The sequence below is a fragment of the Neolamprologus multifasciatus genome, chromosome 9 (assembly GCF_963576455.1).
Source record: "Neolamprologus multifasciatus chromosome 9, fNeoMul1.2, whole genome shotgun sequence".
Classification (NCBI taxonomy): Eukaryota; Metazoa; Chordata; class Actinopteri; order Cichliformes; family Cichlidae; genus Neolamprologus; species Neolamprologus multifasciatus.
In genome coordinates, this window is record NC_140447.1 from 19,911,059 (window position 1) to 19,934,276 (window position 23,218).

The following is a 23,218-nucleotide window of genomic DNA, read 5'->3' on the forward strand; positions in this document are numbered from 1 at the left end:
TGATTGCGACGCCTGGTTTTTTACAGTTGCCATTATCATCAGCTCGGCGATCGATTCATTTCAGTTCCACAAAAGATGGCGGACCGAACGCCTGGTGGCTCTCAGAAAGCTAGCGCTAAGGTAAACTTATAGTTTGTAGTTGTTTTAGCTCACTTGCACCTGTTGTAATGAGAACTGTGCGAATAATCTTGTGCTTGAACAGCACTAGCTGTTTGCTGTAAAATACCACAACAGAGAGTGTGCGCAACAGTGTCTGCTAACACTGCCGCGCTACGGCTAACTGAGGCGCCGCAGCCACACTGGCTGGTTTTAGCTAAGCTAAGCTAATGTGTTGGTCACCATAAACTGGATTAATGGAAGCAGTTATCACAGGAATAAACTTGTTCGCAAATCACAAGCTTTACACATGCATTGTCTTCTGGATGACGTACAGTGGTTGTATATTTCAGTGTGGAAATAGTAAATTAAGCATTTGGGAGCTGGGGCCTAACCGTCATTCGCCGTTTAGCGTAATGCATTCAGTCCGTGGCGCTGCACCAAAAGACGACTTCTTAGGCCTCTTGTTAATTTAGCTAATTTCTTAATCTTCCCTGGTCTCCAGCTGCAGCTTGGTCGTAAATGCGTAATGTATTATACTTAAATAATTAGTGTTAAATGTCTGAGTAACGGTTGCAGGCGCCTATTTAATGCAGCCGACTTTATAAACCAGCGGCTACAGTCCGCGCTGAAGTTACCTGTTTACGTGATAATTGATAGGCATATTAAATAATAATAATAGCAGGACTCAACATTACTTGAACAAGTCGTGGTTGTTTCCAGTTATTAAATAGTCGTAATGTGTGCTTATTAAATACCTGGTGAAAACAACCATACTTTGTTGACATGTACAGGCGCTGCTTGAGAGCAAACTGAAGTCTTTCAGCATTGGCAAGATGGCAGTGGCAAAGAGAACCCTCAGCAAAAAGGAACAAGATGAAATAAAGAAAAAAGTAAGTATGGATTTTCCTTTTGCACAATATTCTCTGCATGCGTAATAGCTGTTAAGAGATTTATATGATTTATTTACTTTGACGTCTTTGTGTGCGTGTGTTCAGGAAGATGAACGAGCGGCAGCTGAAATTTATGAGGAGTTTCTTGCTGCTTTTGAAGGAGGAGGGGAGGGAAAAGTCAAAGCTTTTGTCCGTGGTGGCATTGCAAATGCAACGAAAGGTATACGTTTTGCATTATATATTTCTCAAACTGATTGCAAAATATGCAAATGTTAAAGAACAGTTCACCAAACCTTTTTTACTTCGGAAATTGAAATAGTAATGTGATTGGAGGGCGAAAACGAAAAGATTTTTTTCTCCTTGCAGAGGAAGCGGCTGCTGATGACAAGAGAGGAAAGTTGTACAAGCCTAAGTCACGTTTTGAGACCCAACCAAAAAGCATCCTGCCTTTGGAAACCCCGCCACAATTTTTAGCATTAGACAAACGGCATGTAAGTACTGTTTCTGAGAATGAGAAGCATCTCGTCTAACTTTTGCATTGAATAACACTTACCTGGTTTACTCATTGTAGGGCTTAAAGAAGAGCAGTGAAAAGGAAAAGAAGAAGAGTAATTTGGAGCTCTTCAAAGAAGAACTTAAACAGTAAGTTTTAACACAGGAAGGTGTTAAAAGATTTTAGTGGCAGAGATTAGATGTTCCTAAGACTTTTGGTGTTTTTATTAAAGTTGTAATATATTAAACACAGATTTTAATCAGCTGTGATATGTGTCTGTGTCTTGTAGAATACAGGAAGAGAGAGATGAAAGACACAAGATGAAAGGACGTGTTAGTCGCTTCGAACCGCTCTCTGGGACAGATGGAAGACGCTCCTGTAAGTGTTGTTTAAGTCACATGACTGCCATACGTGCACTAACTTGGCCTGACAGGGCCCTTTCCTGCCTTACGCCACCCTCTGTCCCTTTGTCCACATCTACCCTGAAACAAAATTTATACTGCTTTTCTGCTTCTTTTAGCGGATGGTTCTTCACGAAGAAACCGTCCGTCCAGTGGTAATTTTGACTTAATATAGTGACCGTGAATACCTTTATCTTGCTAAGAAAATAATGTTGGTCCTGTCAGACAGCAGCAGGAAATTCTTTTCTCTTCTCTGTGTCTGCAGTTTTGGATGACTGTGCACCAGGTTCCCATGACGTTGGAGATCCATCCACTACTAACTTGTACCTTGGAAACATCAATCCACAGGTTTGCATCTAAACATGCATGAAATGGAAGTAATGTAAAGCTTGCCATAAAAGGAGGGGGTTAAGCATGTTGCTATTCCTTAGAAATTTGCTACATATGCCCTTAATTCAGAATGGGAAATATTTATGCAATGTCTGTGTTTCTCAATTTGTATCATTTACTTCATAGATGAACGAAGAGATGCTGTGCCAAGAGTTTGGCCGGTATGGCCCGCTGGCAAGTGTGAAAATCATGTGGCCGAGGACAGATGAGGAAAGGGCTCGGGAGAGGAACTGTGGCTTTGTGGCTTTCATGAACAGGAGGGATGCAGAGCGAGCACTCAAAAACTTAAATGGTACGAATCTCGAATTCTTTTATTAAGTTGTTAGATTACATCCTTTTATCTTCTTTCCAGTTCACATGTGCGTGTATAATTTAATGCACATTTACTCCCATAATAGGAAAGATGATAATGAACTTTGAGATGAAATTAGGATGGGGAAAAGGTGTGCCCATTCCACCCCATCCCATCTATATCCCTCCTTCTATGATGGAGCATACACTCCCCCCGCCTCCATCTGGCCTCCCATTCAACGCACAGCCCCGAGAGAGGCTAAAGAACCCCAATGCTCCTCTGCTTCCTCCACCTAAAAACAAGGAGGAGTTCGACAAGGTAATTCAATACGTCAGCCTAGGATTTTCTCATGGGATATGGCAATGTTTTGTTAATTGTGGTGGTAAGATGTTAGTCATAATAAGCAAGTCAGTACAGGATTTAGATTTTGAATTAGTTGTTGTGTGTAAGAAAGTGTCGTTATCAAATGTCAATGTGTGCAAAATGCTCAGTGTTACAAAGAGGTGTTACTATGGTAAAGTATCAGGGTTGTTTGGCCACTAGTAAAACTGACAGCAGGAAAGGAAAGTTATTGTCTTTTTGCACTTTTTAAATGCATTTTTTATATTTTTCACCTGTTGCCTTTGTAACAATACTCACATTCTATGTTTATTATCTGATGTGACTTCATATACAGACTCTGTCGCAAGCCATAGTCAAAGTGGTTATCCCAACAGAAAGGTACATGTTTTTCTTTTTTTTTTTTTAAATTGGTGTACAAACTTAGAAAGAAAAAAAAACATCCCATAATGAAACTAATAAGTTTGATCATTTGATCACTGCATGCTACAGGGGGCTGGTCAGTGTGGATGAGCAATGGTTGAGGCAGCTGCACGGCGTCTTCATACTAGTACCTAGAATAATACTGACTGACGTTTGTTTCACATTCCTCCATCATTCATATTTTCTTTACATGTGTAGCCAAACATCATTATAGATCTTAATAACTATGCTATTTAGAGAAAAAGATCATTACTTTCACAGTCCCACTCCATACATAGACATTAAATCGTGTTTCTCAACTTTAGTGATGTTGTACTCTGCTACATACATGATCTGCTGATTCTAGATCCGTAGTTGTAAAAACCTGTTCTCTGACCATTGCTCACTCAGACCGTCTCCCCCCTTGGCCTCTGTCACTATGAGGAGCTCAGTAAATTTGGCTCCTGCTGACAAATCCAAACCTGCCATCATTAGTCTATATATGACCTTTGACATTGGCCTTGGTGAGCAGCACAAGTTGAACTGTCTGCAGCAGCGAGGGACCTGAAAAGCATCATGGGATGGATTGGGAAAGTATACAGAATTTTACCCCGTCATTGGTACGATCGGCTCCAATACAAGTAAATGTGATTTGTGTTGTCAAATGAAAGACATCCTTTGTCTTGTTGGCCACTTTAGGCTAATTGTATGCAGCCTGCACAATTTATTTCCTCTACAAATTATCACAGAAGAACTTCTAACGTTCCCATTTGCACAGTTTTAAGTCGGTACCAACTCCACTAGTAGATAACCCGTTTTAGGCCAAAGATCATGTACTGCTTTTTCACGTTACATTAGTAGGAAAGAGTGGGAATTGAAAGGCACTGTACTGACAAATATTCCTGTTAGTGCGGTGTCTTATTAATGTCTCGCTCCTGTTGTTCCCAATTCCACTCACCCCTACATTGTGAAATTTGAACTTAAAGATATTTTATATGAAGGTTCCGAGCAGTGCAATGTAATTAAAAGCTGTTGCACTGTAGCCTCAAAGAACACAGGCATGACCTTAGTAGACGCAATAAAAAAAAAAGCTTTTCTTTTCCTTTTTTTTTTTTTAAATTGACATGAATGTCGTACTGTCACAAAATGTTTTTATATACATATTTTTATTTTTTGCGTGTATTCATTGATGTTATATGTAGGCCCAGAGGTGTAGCCACAGTGATGGTTAATTTATTCCTGGTCATGTGACGCACTCTGACAGTCATCTGTTGTCTCATATTCCCCGTCATTTAAACCGTCGCCATAGTAAATAATAAATGGGTATTGTGGTAAGATTTTAGAGTGATTTAGGCATCATTCTGTACCAAGTATATAATGTCACAGTAGAAATTTATTATTCGGATATAGGTCAATACAGCTGCATTTATGCTTGCAGCATTTCATTGTGTGACATAAATTGTCTTTGCCTAGTCAGCCTGTTGAGTGTGTCAGACCACCAAGAATAAATTAATCTTTAATTGGGAGGTTTTAGTAGTGTTCAAGAGTCCGTCCAGTCTGAATCCGTTTGCTTTAACTGTGTTTTTCTTGTAGGAATTTGCTCTCTCTCATCCATCGAATGATCGAGTTTGTGGTGCGTGAAGGACCAATGTTTGAAGCCATGATCATGAACAGAGAGATCAACAATCCCATGTACAGGTGAGCTTAGCTGCACAATAGACATGTAGTGTTATTCTGTTAGCTAAAATTCTTTATGTGCTGAGTTACAAAGGTTGTGTATGTCTTTTTATGACAGGTTTTTATTTGAGAACCAGAGCCCAGCACATGTATACTACCGATGGAAGCTCTACTCCATACTGCAGGTTAGTTTTCTATCTTGAAAAAAGTTGCAAAATTTCAGGGGGATCCAGCCATTCCACTAAGTTTCTTCTTTTTATCAATGTGTTCACTGTGATTTATTACTTCCTCAGGGTGAATCACCAGCCAAATGGCGAACAGATGACTTTAGGATGTTTAAAAATGGCTCTTTGTGGCGCCCACCTCCTCTTAATCCGTACCTCCATGGTCCCTATGATGACGGTGAGGAGGAGGAAGATGAAGAGGAGGCCAATAAGAAAGGCTGCTTAAAAGAAGAGTAAGAATATTTGTTTATATTCTGTTACATCTATGTTGTATTTGCTAAATTGCAGAAGTTCTGAGGTTTTTACTTGAAGGAACACTGGAGTCATGCTTTGATTTCTAATTGGCTTTGTTGATGTTCCCACCTGCTCCAGTGTTGTTACAACTGTTAATACTTTGCTGAGTAGTGACTCAGTATTTAGAAATCAGCAGGATAGTCGAGTTTATCTGCATATCCATGAATTTGAACATCAACTCACAGCTCACGCCTGCACTCGCACTGCTACAGTTTTGCTAATCTAACATGAAAGTAAATGTAAAAACACAAAGTGAGAACCTGAATTGTCAACTGTAATGGAATAAACTTGTGCTTTGCAATTGAAAACTCAGGCCTACCCCAACATGCCCCCTCTGGAGTCCTACAGTTTCAGTGGACAGAAATACTTTTTTACTTAACACTGACTTTTATTGTTAAAATTTTAGGTGTATTAAGAAAAAAAGCAGCCACGCAAATGAAGCTTTAATTAATTTTGGTCCTGGCTTTTATTTTATTATTGTGACAGATATAGGGCTGTGTGATATGACCAAAATCTCATATCCCGATATAAGACATCTATCGTCCCGATAACGATATAAATCACAAAGATTTAACATTTTCTGTAAATTCTGTGAATCTCGGGCAGCTCAACTTGCATGAAGTGTTTCCAGCTGGACGTCGTGTACCGGGAGTCGAGTTTTTTAACCGATGCATTACAGGATGCATTTTTAGACATAAGTTGTTTGGCCGCCATTTTCTTTGTGAGTATTTATTACACAGCATGGTGCGGGGAAACACCTGTTCTAACGTTTGAGTCTAAGGTTTATTTTTTAGCACCTGACAGCTCTTTTTTGCTTCTCATCCATAAACACTCTGCATACTCTTTCACGTGATTCAGTTTATTTTGAAAAGTCTCAACAGGATCTTGAGCTTTATTGTGAAAAGTTTATGTGGAAAATAAACAAGCGGACACGCGATGGTTTTACCGTCATTGTTGCTAACGACAACGCATAAAAACAGGCGCTTGTCCGTCCGTAGTGTGGTTATATTAAATATAAGAGAAAGGGAGAACTTGAAGAAATTAATATAGCCACTACAGTGACCATCAAAACAATGAAAAAATGTTGCCGTAAACAGTTTATTTTGCGACACCACGAAACAAACAATAGCGTAAAATGAAACGGTAGATGTTTTTATATCGTCATCCGATATATATCGTTATATGAATAGCCCTAGACAGATATGAAAAGTACAGTAGTGCAGACAACAGCTGGGTTAAATGCACTCTGTCCTCACTGTCCTTCATCTCTGCAGGGAGCGGGACAAACTAGAGGAGATGCTGCGTGGTTTGACTCCCAGGAGGGCAGATATTGCAGAGGCCATGCTGTTCTGTCTCAGCCATGCTGAAGCTGCTGAAGAAATTGTGGAGTGTATCACAGAGTCCCTCTCCATCCTAAAGACCCCTTTACCCAAGAAGGCAAGACACTGACCAAAAGAAGAGAAAGATTTTGATAACAACCTGTTTATAAAATTACCCGAAAACCCTTCCAGAATCATAAACTCCTGTTTGCTCTTTGATGTGTTTCAGATTGCACGGTTGTATCTAGTTTCTGATGTGCTGTATAACTCTTCTGCCAAAGTAGCCAATGCATCTTACTACAGAAAATAGTAAGTTATGTCGTTTGTATACTTGAACCATATTATCATCAATTTCACTTAGTCACTCCTTTTTTCCAAGGAAATAAGTTGCTCTTTCCTTGTTCTTAATAGCTTTGAGACAAAACTCTGCCAGATTTTTGCCGACCTAAACGCAACTTACAAAACAATACAAGGTCACCTTCAGTGTGAAAACTTCAAGGTACCAAGTCTTGTTAAGTAAACTTCACAGCCTTGATAATTTATATAGTTAAACATCCAGGTTACTTAGCTCTTTTTGTCCTAATTCTTTTTGTGTGTGTGTGCTAGCAACGGGTAATGTCATGTTTCCGGGCATGGGAGGACTGGGCTGTGTACCCTGACCCTTTTCTTATCAAGCTGCAGAACATCTTCCTTGGTCTAGTAAACCTCGCTGTGGAGAAGGAGCCTGTAAGCCTTGTTGTGGAGGTAAGTGAGGCCTTATTATTTAGTCTTTTCAGTACCATTAAAATTATTGTATTAATATTGCTCTACATTTGTATCAAGCCTGAGCCAGCAGACGACATTGATGGGGCTCCTATTGGAGATTATGTAGATGGTACTCCACTGGAGGACGTGGATGGAGTGCCCATTGACTCAGTTCCCATTGATGGGGCACCAATCGATGGAGCCCCTCTGGATGACCTAGATGGAGTTCCTATCAAGTCCATGGAAGAAGACCTAGATGGAATACCTTGTGAGTAGTGCATACAATAACAAAGCATGTTTCCAAGAGTTGTTGGATCCATCAATTTCCCAGCGACTCAGTTCTTTTTTCTTTTTCTTTTTTTTCTTCTTTCTATTAATATAGTGGATCCGTCCAAGGATGCTCCCTTCAAGGTAGCACCATCGAAATGGGAAGCAGTGGATGAGGCAGAGTTAGAATCTCAAGGTGAGGCCTTTTAAAGTGTCAGATTAGTTGTTACCTACATTATGTTATCATAGTTGGCGTGAGGGTTTTGCAATTACTTGACTCATATAATTGCCTTTGTTTGCTTCTCAGCTGTGACAACCTCCAAGTGGGAGATATTTGAGCAGCCAGAAGAAACAAAAAAGTAAGTTTTTTTTGTTTGTGTGTGTTTGCCTTTTGAGTTTGATGTTTTGTGAATGCCATGACGCGCCTTTGTTTAAAAAAATTAATTGTGTTCACCTCTAAAGGGATGATGCAGACAGTGATGAGGACAGAAGCCCTCGCTCAGAAGATAATCAGAGCTATTCCAACCCGATCAGAGATGACTCTGACTTTAAGTCAAAGATGTCTGAAATGAACGAGGAGAAGCGCTCTAAGCTCAGAGAGATAGAGGTACTTTTTTCCCCCCCCTCTTTATTTATGAAGTTTTGCACATGTAATTTGACATATCAGGCCCAATACAGCAAGTACCAACCGAAAAATTCGGATGATAACAATAAAACAGAAAAAAAGGAAGAAAAACAAAAAACAACAACCCACACACAGACAACTACAACAAAAAACAACCCCCCCCCAAAAAAAAAATATTAAAAATTAAAAATCAACCCCCCCCCCAAAACCAGAACAAAAGGGAACCCCATGATACAAACGTTTATTCTGTTGTAAGTGTTTTCAATGAGTTAAAGTAAATGATAAAAGGCTGCCACATCTGCAAGAACTTATTAACATTTCCTCTGAGTCTGAATTTTATTTTCTCCATTTTTAAGAAGAATATAACATCTTCCAGCCAACGTGATCGGGCTGGAGGGTGAGGAGCTTTCCAAGACAGCAAAATTCGACGTCGTGCCAGCAGTGAAGTGAAAGCGATAATATCCAGTTGCTTACGACTAAGGTTTAGGGTGGCATCTTCAGAAACACCAAAAATGGCAACTAATGGGCATGGTTTGAGAGTAACGCTCAAAACATGAGAGAGCACTTCAAAGTAAGAAGTCCAGTATAATTGAAGTGATGGGCAGGCAAAAAACATATGAGTTAAATCGCAGGGGGAGACGTTGCATCTGTTGCACAGGTCAGGAATGCCGGGGTATATTTTAGGGGAATGGGATGGGGGGAAGAGGTGGTTGTTGCAGATTGGGGTCAGAGCAGAAGCAGAGACTGAATTGAAGTGACGCCGGAATTGATACCATATTTTTAAAGGGCCAATTAGAACAGGGTTGTCTGTGAATTGTAACAGGGAAACAGGAAAGGAAAAAAATCCGTTTGGATAAGATTTTAAAGTCTACATTAAGAAGGCTTATTGGTCGATAGGAGCTACAACAAGTAGGATCCTTTCCTTCTTTATTCAGTAATGAGATTAGAAGCCTGTCTCAGTGTCTGAGGGAGAGAGACTCGTTTCAGTGACTCCTCAAAAACCGACAGCAGCAAAGGGGCCGGTTTTAAGTGGAATTTTTTTTATAAAATTCGGCGGGGAACCCATCGGGACCAGGGGACTTTCCAGACTGTAAGGATGTGATTGATGATATAACCTCATCCAAAGTGAGCGGTGCATCAATTTATGCTGCTGTTGAAGGTGTAATTGTAGGGGTATCCAATTTGTTAAGAAACTGGTTCATATCTATAGAATTAGAGGTGAACTCTGATGTATACAGAGAACTATAAAATGACTTAAAAATTGAGTTGATTTCCGTTGGATCAGAAGTCAAAGTTCCTGATTCATTTTAATTTGGAAAATTTGGCAAGATGCTGATTGGTGACGTAGCTGGTGGGCTAGCAGACGAGAGGCTTTATCACCATGTTCATAATAGTTGCCATGGGACTGTAATAACAATTGTTCTGCATCATGGGTCGACAGGAGACTGAACTCAGATTGTAGGTTAAGACGCTGCTTATATATTTCAGGTGAGGGAGTTTGAGCGTGTTGCCGGTCTAGAGCTTGAATTTTGGCAGAAAGTTCATTTTGCTTAGCTTTCTTTGATTTAGATAGGTGAGATAAATAGGAAATAATTTGGCCTCTGAGGTAAGCTTTAAGAGTTTCCCATAGTAGAGAATTTGAGACGTCCTCAGACTCATTCATAGTTAAGAAATTATCAATTGCAGATGAGATATAGTCACCAAAAGCTGAATCAGACAAGAATAGAGAGTTCAACCTCCATGGATGCTGAGGTCTATAGCCAGGAGACAAGGCCATATCCAGGGCTAATGGAGCATGATCAGATATAACAATCGGAAGATATTCAGAGTTGCAAACTTTAGAAGCCATGGAGCCATTTATAAAAAAAAGTAATCGATGCGAGAATATGTGTGATGAACATTTGAAAAAAAGGAATATTCTCTGTGGCCTTTAAGGATCAATGTATCCATTTTGGGTCATAAAGTGTGAGAAAGCCTTGGACATAACAGATGATGCTTTAGAGCCAGTGGCAGATTTGTCTAAAGCTGGATCAATAACGCAGTTTAAATCACCTCCGAAGATCAGGAGGTTCAATTCAATTCAATTTTATTTATATAGCGCCAAATCACAACAAATGTCGCCTCAAGGCGCTTCATAGATACAGAGAAAAGCCCAACAATCATATGACCCCCTATGAGCAAGCACTTTGGCGACAGTGGGAAGGAAAAACTCCCTTTTAACAGGAAGAAACCTCCGGCAGAACCAGGCTCAGGGAGGGGCGGCCATCTGCTGCGACCGGTTGGGGTGAGAGAAGGAAGACAGGATAAAGACATGCTGTGGAAGAGAGACAGAGATTAATAACAGATACGATTCAATACAGAGAGGTCTGTTAATACATAGTGAGTGAGAAAGGTGACTGGAAAGGAAAAACTCAATGCATCATGGGAATCCCCCGGCAGCCTACATCTATTGCAGCATAACTAAGGGAGGATTCAGGGTCACCTGGTCCAGCCCTAACTATATGCTTTAGCAAAAAGGAAGGTTTTAAGCCTAATCTTAAAAGTAGAGATAGTGTCTGTCTCCTGAATCCAAACTGGAAGCTGGTTCCACAGAAGAGGGGCCTGAAAACTGAAGGCTCTCCCTCCCATTCTACTTTTAAATACTCTAGGAACAACAAGTAGGCCTGCAGAGCGGGAGCGAAGTGCTCTAATAGGGTGATATGGTACTACAAGGTCATTAAGATAAGATGGGGCCTGATTATTTAAGACCTTGTATGTGAGGAGCAGGATTTTGAATTCAATTCTGGATTTAACAGGAAGCCAATGAAGGGAAGCCAAAACAGGAGAAATATGCTCTCTCCTTCTAGTCCCTGTCAGTACTCTTGCTGCAGCATTTTGGATTAACTGAAGGCTTTTCAGTGAGTTTTTTGGACATCCTGATAATAATGAATTGCAGTAGTCTAGCCTGGAAGTAATAAATGCATGAACTAGTTTTTCAGCGTCACTCTGAGACAGGATATTTCTAATTTTAGAGATGTTGCGCAAATGGAAGAACGCAGTCTTACATATTTGTTTAATATGTGCGTTGAAGGACATATCCTGGTCAAAAATGACTCCAAGGTTCCTCACAGTGTTACTGGAGGCCAAGGTAATGCCATCCAGAGTAAGAATCTGGTTAGATACCATATTTCTAAGCTTTTCAGCGCCGAGTACAATGACCTCAGTTTTATCTGAGTTAAGAAGCAGAAAGTTAGTGGCCATCCAAGTCTTTATGTCTTTAAGACATTCCTGCAGTTTAACTAATTGGTGTGTGTTATCTGGCTTCATGGACAGATAGAGCTGGGTGTCATCTGCATAGCAGTGAAAATGTATGCTATGTCTTCTAATGATGCTGCCTAGGGGAAGCATGTATAATGTAAACAGAATTGGTCCTAGCACCGAACCCTGTGGAACTCCATAATTAACCTCAGTGTGTGAAGAGGACTCTCCATTTACATGCACAAATTGGAGTCTATTAGATAGATATGATACAAACCACTGCAGTGCAATACCTGTAATACCTACAGCATGTTCTAATCGCTCTAATAGAATATTATGGTCAACAGTATCGAATGCTGCACTAAGGTCAAGAAGGACAAGCACAGAGATGAGTCCACTGTCAGAGGCCATAAGAAGATCATTTGTAACCTTCAATAAAGCTGTTTCTGTGCTGTGATGAACTCTGAAACCTGACTGAAACTCTTCAAATAAACCATTCCTCTGCAGATGATCTGTTAGCTGTTTGACAACTACTCTTTCAAGGATTTTTGATATGAAAGGAAGGTTGGAGATTGGCCTATAATTAGCTAAGACTGCTGGGTCTAGAGATGGCTTTTTGAGTAAAGGTTTAACTGCAGCCACCTTGAAGGCCTGTGGTACATAGCCGATTATTAGAGATAGGTTGATCATATATAAGATCGAAGAATTAATCAATGGCAGGACTTCTTTGAGCAGTTTTGTAGGAATGGGGTCTAAAAGACACGTTGATGGTTTGGAGGAAGTAATTATTGAAGTTAACTCAGAAAGATCGATTGGAAAAAAAGAGTCTAACTTAACATCAATGGAACTAAGAGTAGCTGTAGATAATATTACATCTGTGGGATGATTATTGGTAATTTTTTCTCTAATGATAAAAATTTTATTTGTGAAGAAGTTCATGAAGTCATCACTAGTTAACGTTAAAGGGATGGTTGGCTCAACAGAGCTCTGACTTTTTGTCAGCCTGGCTACAGTGCTGAAGAGAAACCTGGGGTTGTTCTTATTTTCTTCAATCAGTGATGAGTAGTAAGCTGTTCTGGCTTTGCGGAGGGCTTTCTTATAAAGCAACAAACTATTTCTCCAGGCTAAATGATGATCCTCTAAATTTGTGACACGCCATTTCCTCTCCAGATTACGAGTCATCTGCTTTAGGGTACGTGTTTGAGAATTAGGTGCGTATTTAAGTCAGGAATCATCCTCAAAAGATTATTAGCAAACAGACCGTTGTCAAAGTTTGGGGCATAGACGTTCACTAAAACAGCTGGGTTATTCACGAGGGTCCCTACAACAATTAGATATCGTCCATTTTTGTTCAATTTAATGAGAGAAAAATGTATTTTATTCCTAATTAAGATTGCCACTCCTCTGGCTCTAATATCAAAGTTTGAGTGAAACATATGACCTATCCATGGAGGTTTAAGTCTTTTATGATCTTTGACTCGCAAATGAGTCTCCTGGAGAAAAGCTACATCTGTATTGATGTATAGTTCCCCCCACCCCACCCACTAGGTCCCATTTCTGAACTAAGGTGACCGCAGTATATTCCCAACAACTTCAACCTCCTAGCCCAAACTCCTGCTACATAGAAACTCCATACAACCTTAACTTTAAAGTACTAAGTGTATATCCCAATATAAGTCAAACCTTCTAGGGATCAGTGAACATTAATTCAAAATATTACAGAAGAAACATAAGAACCAGGTGTTAAAACGGTGACAACTAGTATACCATGAAATAACAGAAATATACAGTGCTTGCCTGCATTCTCTGTAATTGTCCGAGTGCTTGTAAGTCAACAAGGATTCAAGTCGCAGCTGTCAGTCACTGTGGCCTTTGAGCTTCAACTTCGTTCCTCAAACCCTGCACAAACTATCGGCTTCTGAAGCAGACGTAAAACACTTTTTCTCCCCGGTGGGCAGAACGATGCGCAGTTTAGCTGGGAAGAGGAGCGCAGGTTTAAATCCCCGCTTATAAAGTTCAGACATTGCATCTTTAAACTCAGCTCGGTTCTTCACCACCTCCGGGCTGTAATCTTCATATAGCCGGATCCTATGGCCGTTGTAACTGAGCTCGCCTTTCTTACAAGCTTCACGGATTACCAGGTCTTTTATTTGGTACTGGTGAAATCACAGAATAACCGGCCGTGGTTTCATCGATTTCGGAACTGGACTCTGGTGCGCCCTGTCCAGCTCGGGCAGCGACGGAAGCACCTGCGCTCCGAAAACATCGACGATGAGCTGAGAAAAGAAAGCTGTCGGGCGTGGGTAATTCAGTGTATGTCGATTCCAAAGAATTAATGCGTTGACCGTGGCCCTGCACTGCAGACTGCACATTGTCTAACTTAGAGGACAAGTCCTCAAAGGATGACTTAAAGTCCGCTAGCAATGCAGCTCTATGCTCTTCAAGCATTAAGCTAATCTCGGCTGCAGTTACAGGTGCCGCAGGTGTCGAGGTTTCTCGGTCTCTGTCTTGTTTGCCCTTTGACTTTGACATTCTTTGGATCTTTGGTAGTCGACAAAGGCAACACTGGGAATCAAAATCTCAAAGAATTAGGTTCGTTAGGTAAATGCTGAGCCATGTAGCGGAGCGGACCTAAAACATGTCTACCCAGTAAACGCCATTACCGGAAGTCCCAGATAGATGTACTTTACAAATGCCACAGATCTCAGACTGCACATGGCAGTATACGACAATAGTTGATTGTATTTCTCCATGCAGGTTAAAGTCATGAAGTTCCAGGATGAGCTGGAGTCTGGGAAAAGACCTAAGAAGCCTGGTCAGAGTATTCAGGAGCAGGTGGAACATTATAGGGACAAACTACTACAAAAGGTGTGTATTGGATCAGGTGTGCTTAAAGTTTGGATGAAAAATGCACACTTTTGATCATTTATTACTGGTTTATAATTTTTACATGCCATGAAAAATTAAAATCAAACCCTAACAAGAGATTTTTTTTTTTGATCCCTTTAGGAAAAAGAAAAAGAAAAACTGGAGCGGGAAAAAGAGAAGGAAAAGAAAGAGAAGGAAAAAGCTGAGGCACGGTTGAAAGAGTTAAAGAAGGAAAAAGAGAAGGAGGACACACCAACCAGAAAGGAGAGGTCAGACACTTGTTTAGTTGCTGCGTGCTTTCAGTGATTCAAAGTGTGGATTTAGGTTTTTTTTTTCTTTCATTCATGGAACATTGGATTTATTTAATTTCCTGTGTGACAGATATTTGTCCCCTCCGGTTGATAGGAAGCGTCGTCACAGTGGATCACCGAGCCCAACGCGGAGCAGCAGCAGACGAGGCCGGTCGTCCTCACCTCGTTCAGAGCGGTCAGAAAGATCAGAGCGCTCCGACCGATCATACTCTAAAGACACATCCTCACGTTCTTCTCATAAAGACTCTCCTCGATCCAGCAACAGAAAGTCATCCAAGAGGTAAGATGGTGTTAAGCACTACTAATATTAACATTTTAACATACTCAGTGTGCTTGAAGTTGTCACTAAGAGTAGTAAAGTGCTACATATGTAGTCCTTGACCTGAATATTCAACAAATTGGATATTTGCTTTTCTGGGTATTCCCATTTTTTGTTTTGTTTTGCCCTTTTCTTATTTAGATCACCGTCATCACCTCGCACACCCAAACGATCCAGGAGGTCGCGCTCCAGGACACCCAAGAAATCAGCTAAGAAATCCCGCTCCAAATCAAGATCTCCACATCGATCTCACAAAAAGTCAAAGAAGAGTAAACACTGACATCTTTTTTTTTTCTTTTCTTCCCCAACTCCTCCCTCCTATTCTCTGCGCCATGTGTATAAAAATTGACTGATTTGGCAGCTGAAGATTTCTGCCCTGATGTTAAAGTGAGGACAATGAAGTGTGGAGGGTTTTGCATGGGTTTCCATCTGGTGTACCGGATAGATGGCGCCACTGCTGTTTTATATTGTAAAAAAAATAAATAATGTGCTTGTGTTTCCTGATTCCCCATCACCTCCAAATGGAATTCATCCATGTGGTAGACCACACCTGTAGAGTGTGACGACAATAGTCTTATTCATGCTGTCATTTTCTGTTTTTGTAGTTCACATTAAAAATAATTCCTAATAAACAAGTGATTTTTTTTTTTTTTTTTTAAACAAAGAGCTGAGGCAGACACTTTAATCATGTTTTATTTGATTTTCATCTGGCACATATGTAAGGGTGCTTCTTTACAGGTAGTATGTTTAATAAGGTTTTTAATTTTTCAAGTTCAGTGTTTTTGCAAATAGTGAATAAAAATCAAGCAATCTCACTTTAGGGCCAAAAATGCTTATCGGGGCAGTAATAGTTTACTGCAGTGTAATGAAGGTGTGGCCATGTTTTTAGAGCTTTGCTTGTGCCTTCTTTAGTTGATCTCTGAGTTCCAAATAGGCTATAGAGGAGAGGTGCACCTCATCTGGTCCATCAGCGATGCGCAGAGTCCGCACATACGAGTACCTGAAGACAAATGTAATATTGGCATCATGGAAGGCATTTATCAAATACCCATTTATGTGTTGGGACGGGTCCAAACTTACATCTGTGCTAGTGGAACGTCTCCAGACACACCTGCACCACCATATACCTGTATGGCTATGTCCACCACCTTGCAGGCCATTCTTCCTGCTGCAACCTTGATCATAGCAATCTAGTAGGCAGTGATAAAGATAAATGTTAGAGTTCAAAAGACCACTGCCCTTTCCCAATTCCATCCCACAGTGATTTCAAGCTGGGATTGCATATGCTATATTGCCAAAAGTATTCACTGATCTATCGAATTCAGGTGTTTGAATCACTTCCATAGCCATAGGTTATAAAATCATGCACCTAGTCGTGCAGACTGCTTCTACAAACGTTTATGAATGAGTGGGTCGCTCTCAGGAGCTCAAATCAATTCTAGTGTGGTCCTGTAATAGGATGCCAGCTGTGCAACAAGTCAATTTTTGAAATTCTGAGCTATTGACTATTCCATAGTCAACTGTTAGTGGTATTATAATGAAGTAGAAGCGACTGGGAATGACCACTCGGCCACAAAGTGGAAGGCCATGTAAAAAAAACCCCCAAAAAACAGCAGGGTCAGCAAAGGCTGAAGTTGCCAACTTTCTGTAAAGTTAATCGCTACAGACCTCCAAACTTTACGTGGCCTTCAAATTAGCTCAGGAACAGTGTCTAGAGAGCTTCATTGAATGGGTTTCCATGGCAGACCAGCTGGATTCAGGCCTTGGTTCACCAAGCACAATGCAAAGTGTCGGATGCAGTGGTGTAAAACACGCTGCCAGTGCAAGAGCAGTGGCGAGGTTGGTCTTTGGAGTTATTGAGGGATGACTGGACTGATCTGGAGTGTCTGGAATCTGATGGATGAGTCCGGATTTGGTGGTTGCCAGGAGAACAGTACTTGTCTGACTGCATTGTGACAACTGTAAAGTTTGCAGGAGGGGGGATTAGGACGCCTTAGTTCCAATGAAAGGAACTCAATGCTTTAGCATACCAAGACATTTTGGACAATTTCCAGCTCCCAACTTTGTGTGAGTTTTGGGATGTCCCCTTCCTGTTCATGATTGCGCACCAGTGCACAAAGATAGGTCATAAAGACATGGATTAGCGAGTTTGGTGCAGAAGAACTTTACTGGAATTCACAAATGGACTTCTGGAAAAGTGGTCAAAAATTCCCATAAACACCTCTATTATGGGATGTCACTCAAGTTCATATGTGTAAAGGGAAGTGATTGAATACTTTTGACAATATAGTGTATGTCATGATAGAAATGACTTTCAAAAAAAAAAAAAAATCCATAATGCAACAGAGAAGCCATTGGTTTTAGAAATACAATGTTATTGTCCATCCCAAGTAAGATATCAGGACATTTATATGTGTTTGTTTGGTTTTTTTAAATGTGAGGGTCAAAAATAGTCTTACCTCCTTACGAGCTGCCCGACTGCCTAGTGTATCCAGTGCATGAGCAGCATTGAGAGTCAGCAGGCGAGTCTGCTCTATCATGAGACGGCACTCTGCTATCCAATGAGCAATAACTTCCTGGACAACAGATAACACAGAGATCCATCAAGCTGCATCTAAAAAGCTGTCCACTAGGTGTCAACAGTAGGACATCTCTCAGCACATACTGCCACAGCCCCAAGATTTAAATGTGGCATATCTCTTGGGTTCTCTCTTTGCAATACTGTACATGTCATTCATATATCTTCTATTTAGGCAGAATAAACATTCCCAATGCTGGCAAATCAGAAATGAATTTAACTTACTATAAAACGCACAAAATTTGCAATTATAAACCCCATTTCCTGATATTTTTCTTCTCCTGTATGCTGCCACCCCAAAACTGGCAGAAAGCCATCAAAGCTCTGAGAAGCTCTCCTTCAGATACAGCTTCACTCACATGCTGGTACAGTTGTTTTCCAAAGGTGTGTCTGGTGGCAGCCCGCTGGCAGAGTAGCTCCAATGCCAACTCTGCTAGTCCAACAGCTCTCATACAGTGGTGCAGCCTGCCTGGCCCCAGGCGACCTTGGGCAATCTCAAATCCCCTGCCCTCCCCTGGAAACCACAACAGTGTAACACAGAAAGAGAGATAACAGAGGAGGCCGTAATTATCTCATTCACAATATGTCAAGGCAACACTGCTTTATCGTTCAAACATATTCTGTTTCTTGGGAATATAGACAAAACAATAAAGGCTTTTACCTAGAATAATGCTGGAGGCGGGTACGCGCACATTTTCAAAATGCACTTCAAAGTGGCCACCATGGATCGCATCTGAGAACAGATACAAGGATTAAATCGTGTCAGGAAAGCTCAGATGTCATCTCTGCACGCCCATACTGTGGGAAAAATAAACAAGGACAGATGATATCATTAACTTACCATCCTGACCGAACACGGTGAGTGGTCTGATGAGCTTTACACCTGCTGTGTCCATAGGTACGAGGATCATATTGTGCTGGCTGTGCCTAAGAGACAGGTTTACAGCCGAAGCATGTGATGGAATTATACTTTGAGCACAGTTGCCATTTTCACAGGTTTTTCACGCAGCTATAAATATGATACTGATGGGAATCTCCATTCATTGAAAGCAAGGGTGTGTGCCTTTTACTGCTGACAAACCAAGGAGAAGAGTTATTATATTCTGGGTGTGGTTGTTAGGAATTTCTTTTAATTAATATCCTAAATTATGCCAATTAAACTTCAAGCAAAATTTAACACACACGAGCATCAACATTAGACTGACTTTTTTCCCCCCTATGTGTTATACAAACATCAGGGCAGAAAGCTAGACCGGTGCTAAGGGGCATGCTGGGAAGTAGGCTGTGTCTCTAAGCAAAGTCCAGTTCAGTTATATTGGCAGCAGAAACAGAAGAAGTCTAGTGGGACAAATGGCTTCTTAAAAAAAAGTTCAAAGGAACACACAAAACAATCTCACATAAAACCAAAACTAGAAATGAACAATACTAATAAAAATCCTGTTGTTGTGGTGAAAAACATGACATCAGAAAACTCTGGAAAAAAGGCAGAAACAAATCTTTGCGCGTTTGTTCCCACAAAGAAACGTGGACGTATATTTCACATAACTGTTCTGCTGACCTGATTTTTTCATCCCGAATGCCGCTCCTGCACATGACAATGGCCACTTTGCACTGGGGATTGCCGGCACCTGGCGGGACAAGGCAAAAATCCTGTGGGTCATTTACATTCAGGTTACGTTGCTTTCTGGTGCTATAAAACAATGGGGCTGGTAACTTTTCAGCGACTGCCTCCGTCCTTAACCATTCCATGACCCCTATTGCGGCCGGAAACTGCGAATTTTGCTGTCACGGATGTGGCAACCATGTGGCTGCTTAATAATGTGAATGATGACACCCGGTTTCCTGAGTTAGTCTTTTTTTTTCCTCTCCTCAAATACAGTAACTTTATTACTTCAATGAGCAGATAATACATCATAGAGATCCTCTAAACAAGATATTACAAAAGTGGTGACAGCGGCAATGTGAAATGTGCCCTATCTGCGTGAAGGAGCAATTGCAGAATCCTTTGGAATTTCCCTGGTTGAGAGTCCACTTTGAGACAAACCCTAAGGGCACAAACAGGGTGACCAACTGATGGTGTCGCCTTCCTGTTTAGGTTTTGGTTCAGCTGGCAGAACTGTCCCCTCCAGACAGGACATATGGACACCAGACAGCAGCAGACATCTTTAGTTTAAGAGCTCTCACAACACGAGAACCACGTGTGAGAGCATGTGAATTCTTAAACTTGATTTGACAGGGGTTGAGGTTTTGCATTTACTCTCTGGCTACAGAAACACAAACAAACAGTAACTGATTATTCTCAGACTGTAGCAAAGAACACGAACTTTACAGCAGACACCACCCATAAACCACATTTAGGAAAGCCCGTTTGGCTCAGAGGCAGGTGAGGTTTTCCTGTGAACCCATACAAAAGGGTCCATGATCCAAAGCATGCCCATGCATGTCATATCATTCCTGGTATGAATTTAAACCTTCCCAACCCAGTAATTAGACTTCGTGACAGAATGCTATGCAGTTGATTTTTCCGGAAAAAGAAAAAAAAAAAAGAAAGAAAGAAATCAAGTCAATATGCAATTTTAACATAGCTAAAGGCCCTTTTTCTCCTCTAATGAAAACTAATGTTCCTTTTCTTTGTCTGACTGGAATTTTTATGAATACATTTCATTATTTATTTCTGTCCCAAATCCAATTGTCTTGTATATTTTTGTTTGATATATTTATAAGAGTGTGGGAGAGTCAAAAAATAGCCGAACGTTTCTGAGGAAGCAGAAATAAGGAAATAGTAGAAAAAAAACAAAAAAAACATTACTCTAGTTTCACTTGTATATTTCAAATTACCAAAGCTGCTGCTACTAGGAATGAGGCCGGTGAAGTATGTACAAAAAAAAGAAAAGAAAAGGACAACCACCAACAGGAACTCCCTGTGTGTAAAACAGCCTCTCTTTATATGGTGCATTGCACAGCACAGCATAAGAAAACAGACGACTCAAGGAATTTGTATTCGTCTTAGACATTTCTCCTTGAACCTGATCCACACTCAAACACACACACACACGTGTGTGCGCACATGCACTCACACTGACAAATGCTACGTCTGTGTTACGTGGTGAAGGGACACGCTCCTACAGTGTCAGAAGTGAAGGGAGTGGGGTTGGCTGAAGCAGAGATTAGTCACTGCAGTGCCAGAGTGCATGCAACCTTTTTCCTCAGAATACACAACAATAAACGGATCAGTGTTAACTTTACGGTTCTTGGACAGGAACAGAAACACGGTAAGAGCATTTTTGACTTTTCTTTCATACCCTTTAGTGTAACGTATGCTGACAAGAGATATACTCCTCATATTCCTTCCTTGAGCTTTTGGGTTTTTTTAAATAATATTACACTTTTAAATCTTTAAACTACATCATTAAATACATAGCTACATTTTACATATACTTATTATACACAGAGATATGTGGTGCATTGTTGTTTTACTTAGTGAACGGTTACTTTAGTCTTTGACTCACAGTCAAAGTCCTGCTTAGTATATTTTATGACTAAGCTTCTTTATATTACCTCATTAACACTGTTGTGTTAGGTTTGTGTTGCTTTGCTTTTCTCCTGAGCGCATAGTTCTTTGTAAACAAACTGTTCTCTTACTCTTCTACCTAAATACAGGTAGTATATCATTATTACTATAAGCATTGTTGGACTATATCAACTTTTGTTTCATAGATTTTAGGTTTAACTAAAGATTATAAAATGCACAAATTCATAGAAGGTGTACACAATAATGCCACTCCCATGCCCGTGTTCGACACCTTTGAGCAGAGCATGCAGAAAAATGACTGAAAAATATTCATATATTTTCGATCGAGGGCTCTTTATACAACAATAAAATCACCTGCATTTGCGATATCATTATGTGATGTATCACATGTATGTTATGTATGTTACCAAAACAATATTGACAACTTAACTCAACTACAAAAGTTTTCACCTAAATACATTTTCTATGTATTTGTAGATGTATATCCTAGTGTCATACCTGCTATTGTATGTATATATTATAAGCTGCTCTATTTATTTATAATATTTTGTATATCTATTATATGTCCATTTACATCGTCTTCCATTACTTTATTTGCACTAATGCCACTACTGTGCATAGGTTCAATTTTTTTAAATATCCTCCCTGGAGTGTCCTTTTATCTTTTTTCCATTTTCTTAATTCATTTTATTCTACATGTATGTGCAGTACACATATAATTGATAATAAAATCATTTTAATCTTTTTAAATTAATTTGACTAGTGAAACCCAAACAGCCAAATAGCTGCTGTGAAAACAAACAAAAAAAAAATCAGAAAAAAACCCAGCTGACACACGAAGCCCATCTGTTGCCAAAAGTCAATATTTGACATTTTTTCTGAACGTTCCAGTGAACATCTGCTTCAGTAACTACTACTCCCAATTCAGAAAAGAGACACTTGTTATATGGCTCGTTAAGGGATTGCTGTCATCTTTGTAACAAGTGTGAGTTGCCAAAAATGCTCTTGACGTGCAAAATATTCAATGCATCACCTCTTGGTCCTCAGCCAGACGTTACATCATCCGCCACGTAATACGTTTTGCTGTTCGGAGTTCGCACTTTCCTCAATTCTTCTTCCTCAGGAAATGAACAAAAACCTGAATGAAAAGGGATTTATGGTTTCTCTACAGGGGAACAATGCAAAATCTGTCCTTGGAGCTCAGTTAATTTTTTCAAGGGATTATTGGATCTAACAGAAAAAAAAGTATCTATTGGTGACAGTAAAAGTATCCACGCAGGCACAGTATTCCACTTGCTAATCCTTGAGTGAGATCCTTACTGGCAGGGAACAGCTTGGCTAACACAACAATGGGTCTGAATGAAAGGGTCACATCAATGGGACATCCTGTTGAACCAGCAAATGCCACATACAGTAAAAACCAACATCCTGGATTTTAATCTGAAAGAAAAAGATCCCGCACTTGCATGACATCCTCAGGTCTTTCTCCGCATACTTCCTCCTGACTAAACTTTAAAAAAAGACCAGAAATTGGATTGGTGTTAACAAGCTCCAAAAAAAAAAAAAAAAAAAAAGTCCTGTGCATTGCATAATAGACATCATTAGTTTGCAGAACATATTTTTCCCTGTAATTAAAGGATTAGCAAATCAAAAGCTACCATTTTCTGGAATGTGTAGATCACTCAGCACCCACTGGAATACAAAGTAATTCAATTCAAAAACTTCACTAGAAGATGTGTAACTCTATTGTTGCTCTTTTTTCCCCTACTGGAGTTTATTCAAGCCCACACGCTCATTTCTGACAGGCTGAGCTAAAGCCATTAGGGAAACCATGCAGGAAAGATTCCTCTGATGCAGAACACACAAAGAACTCGCCTTTCCTGTTCCTGGTACAAAAAGAAAAAAAGGGGGGGTTGG

At 40.2% G+C, this 23,218-nt stretch overlaps 3 protein-coding genes across 5 annotated transcripts in view; 2 read left to right on the forward strand and 1 right to left on the reverse strand.

Moving 5' to 3' along the window:
* u2surp (U2 snRNP-associated SURP domain containing) lies at positions 1–21,041 on the forward strand. 3 transcript variants are annotated; one of them, XM_085173251.1, is made up of 26 exons: positions 1–120; positions 891–989; positions 1,095–1,209; positions 1,356–1,480; positions 1,561–1,631; positions 1,772–1,860; positions 2,003–2,038; positions 2,149–2,231; positions 2,400–2,565; positions 2,672–2,883; positions 3,242–3,285; positions 4,900–5,004; positions 5,102–5,168; positions 5,277–5,440; positions 6,776–6,938; positions 7,050–7,129; positions 7,232–7,319; positions 7,427–7,564; positions 7,643–7,832; positions 7,947–8,027; positions 8,139–8,190; positions 8,294–8,438; positions 14,451–14,561; positions 14,703–14,830; positions 14,943–15,152; positions 15,333–21,041. In XM_085173251.1, exons 1-26 carry the CDS (start codon positions 76–78, stop codon positions 15,469–15,471), a joined length of 2,946 nt encoding a protein of 981 aa, XP_085029377.1. In that variant the 5' UTR covers positions 1–75; the 3' UTR covers positions 15,472–21,041. The 3 variants fall into 3 exon arrangements, with proteins under 3 accessions (XP_085029377.1, XP_085029378.1, XP_085029379.1); XM_085173252.1 differs by having other exon boundaries at positions 14,967–15,152; XM_085173253.1 differs by lacking the exon at positions 2,003–2,038.
* Positions 15,869–23,218, reverse strand: part of acad11 (acyl-CoA dehydrogenase family, member 11) — a 19,999-nt gene continuing 12,649 nt past the window's right edge. Inside the window, exons 14-20 of the mRNA XM_085173255.1 lie at positions 19,328–19,397; positions 18,611–18,696; positions 18,431–18,502; positions 18,129–18,283; positions 17,651–17,767; positions 16,272–16,381; positions 15,869–16,191 (exon numbers count right to left, since the gene is read on the reverse strand). Coding sequence (XP_085029381.1) covers positions 16,077–16,191; positions 16,272–16,381; positions 17,651–17,767; positions 18,129–18,283; positions 18,431–18,502; positions 18,611–18,696; positions 19,328–19,397 — 725 coding nt within the window. The 3' untranslated portion in view covers positions 15,869–16,076. The remainder of the gene's footprint in view (positions 16,192–16,271; positions 16,382–17,650; positions 17,768–18,128; positions 18,284–18,430; positions 18,503–18,610; positions 18,697–19,327; positions 19,398–23,218) is intronic.
* The window catches only part of ackr4b (atypical chemokine receptor 4b), a 5,546-nt gene continuing 3,240 nt past the window's right edge, over positions 20,913–23,218 (forward strand). Inside the window, exon 1 of the mRNA XM_085173264.1 lies at positions 20,913–21,041. The gene's annotated coding sequence lies outside the window, so the exon portion shown is untranslated. The remainder of the gene's footprint in view (positions 21,042–23,218) is intronic.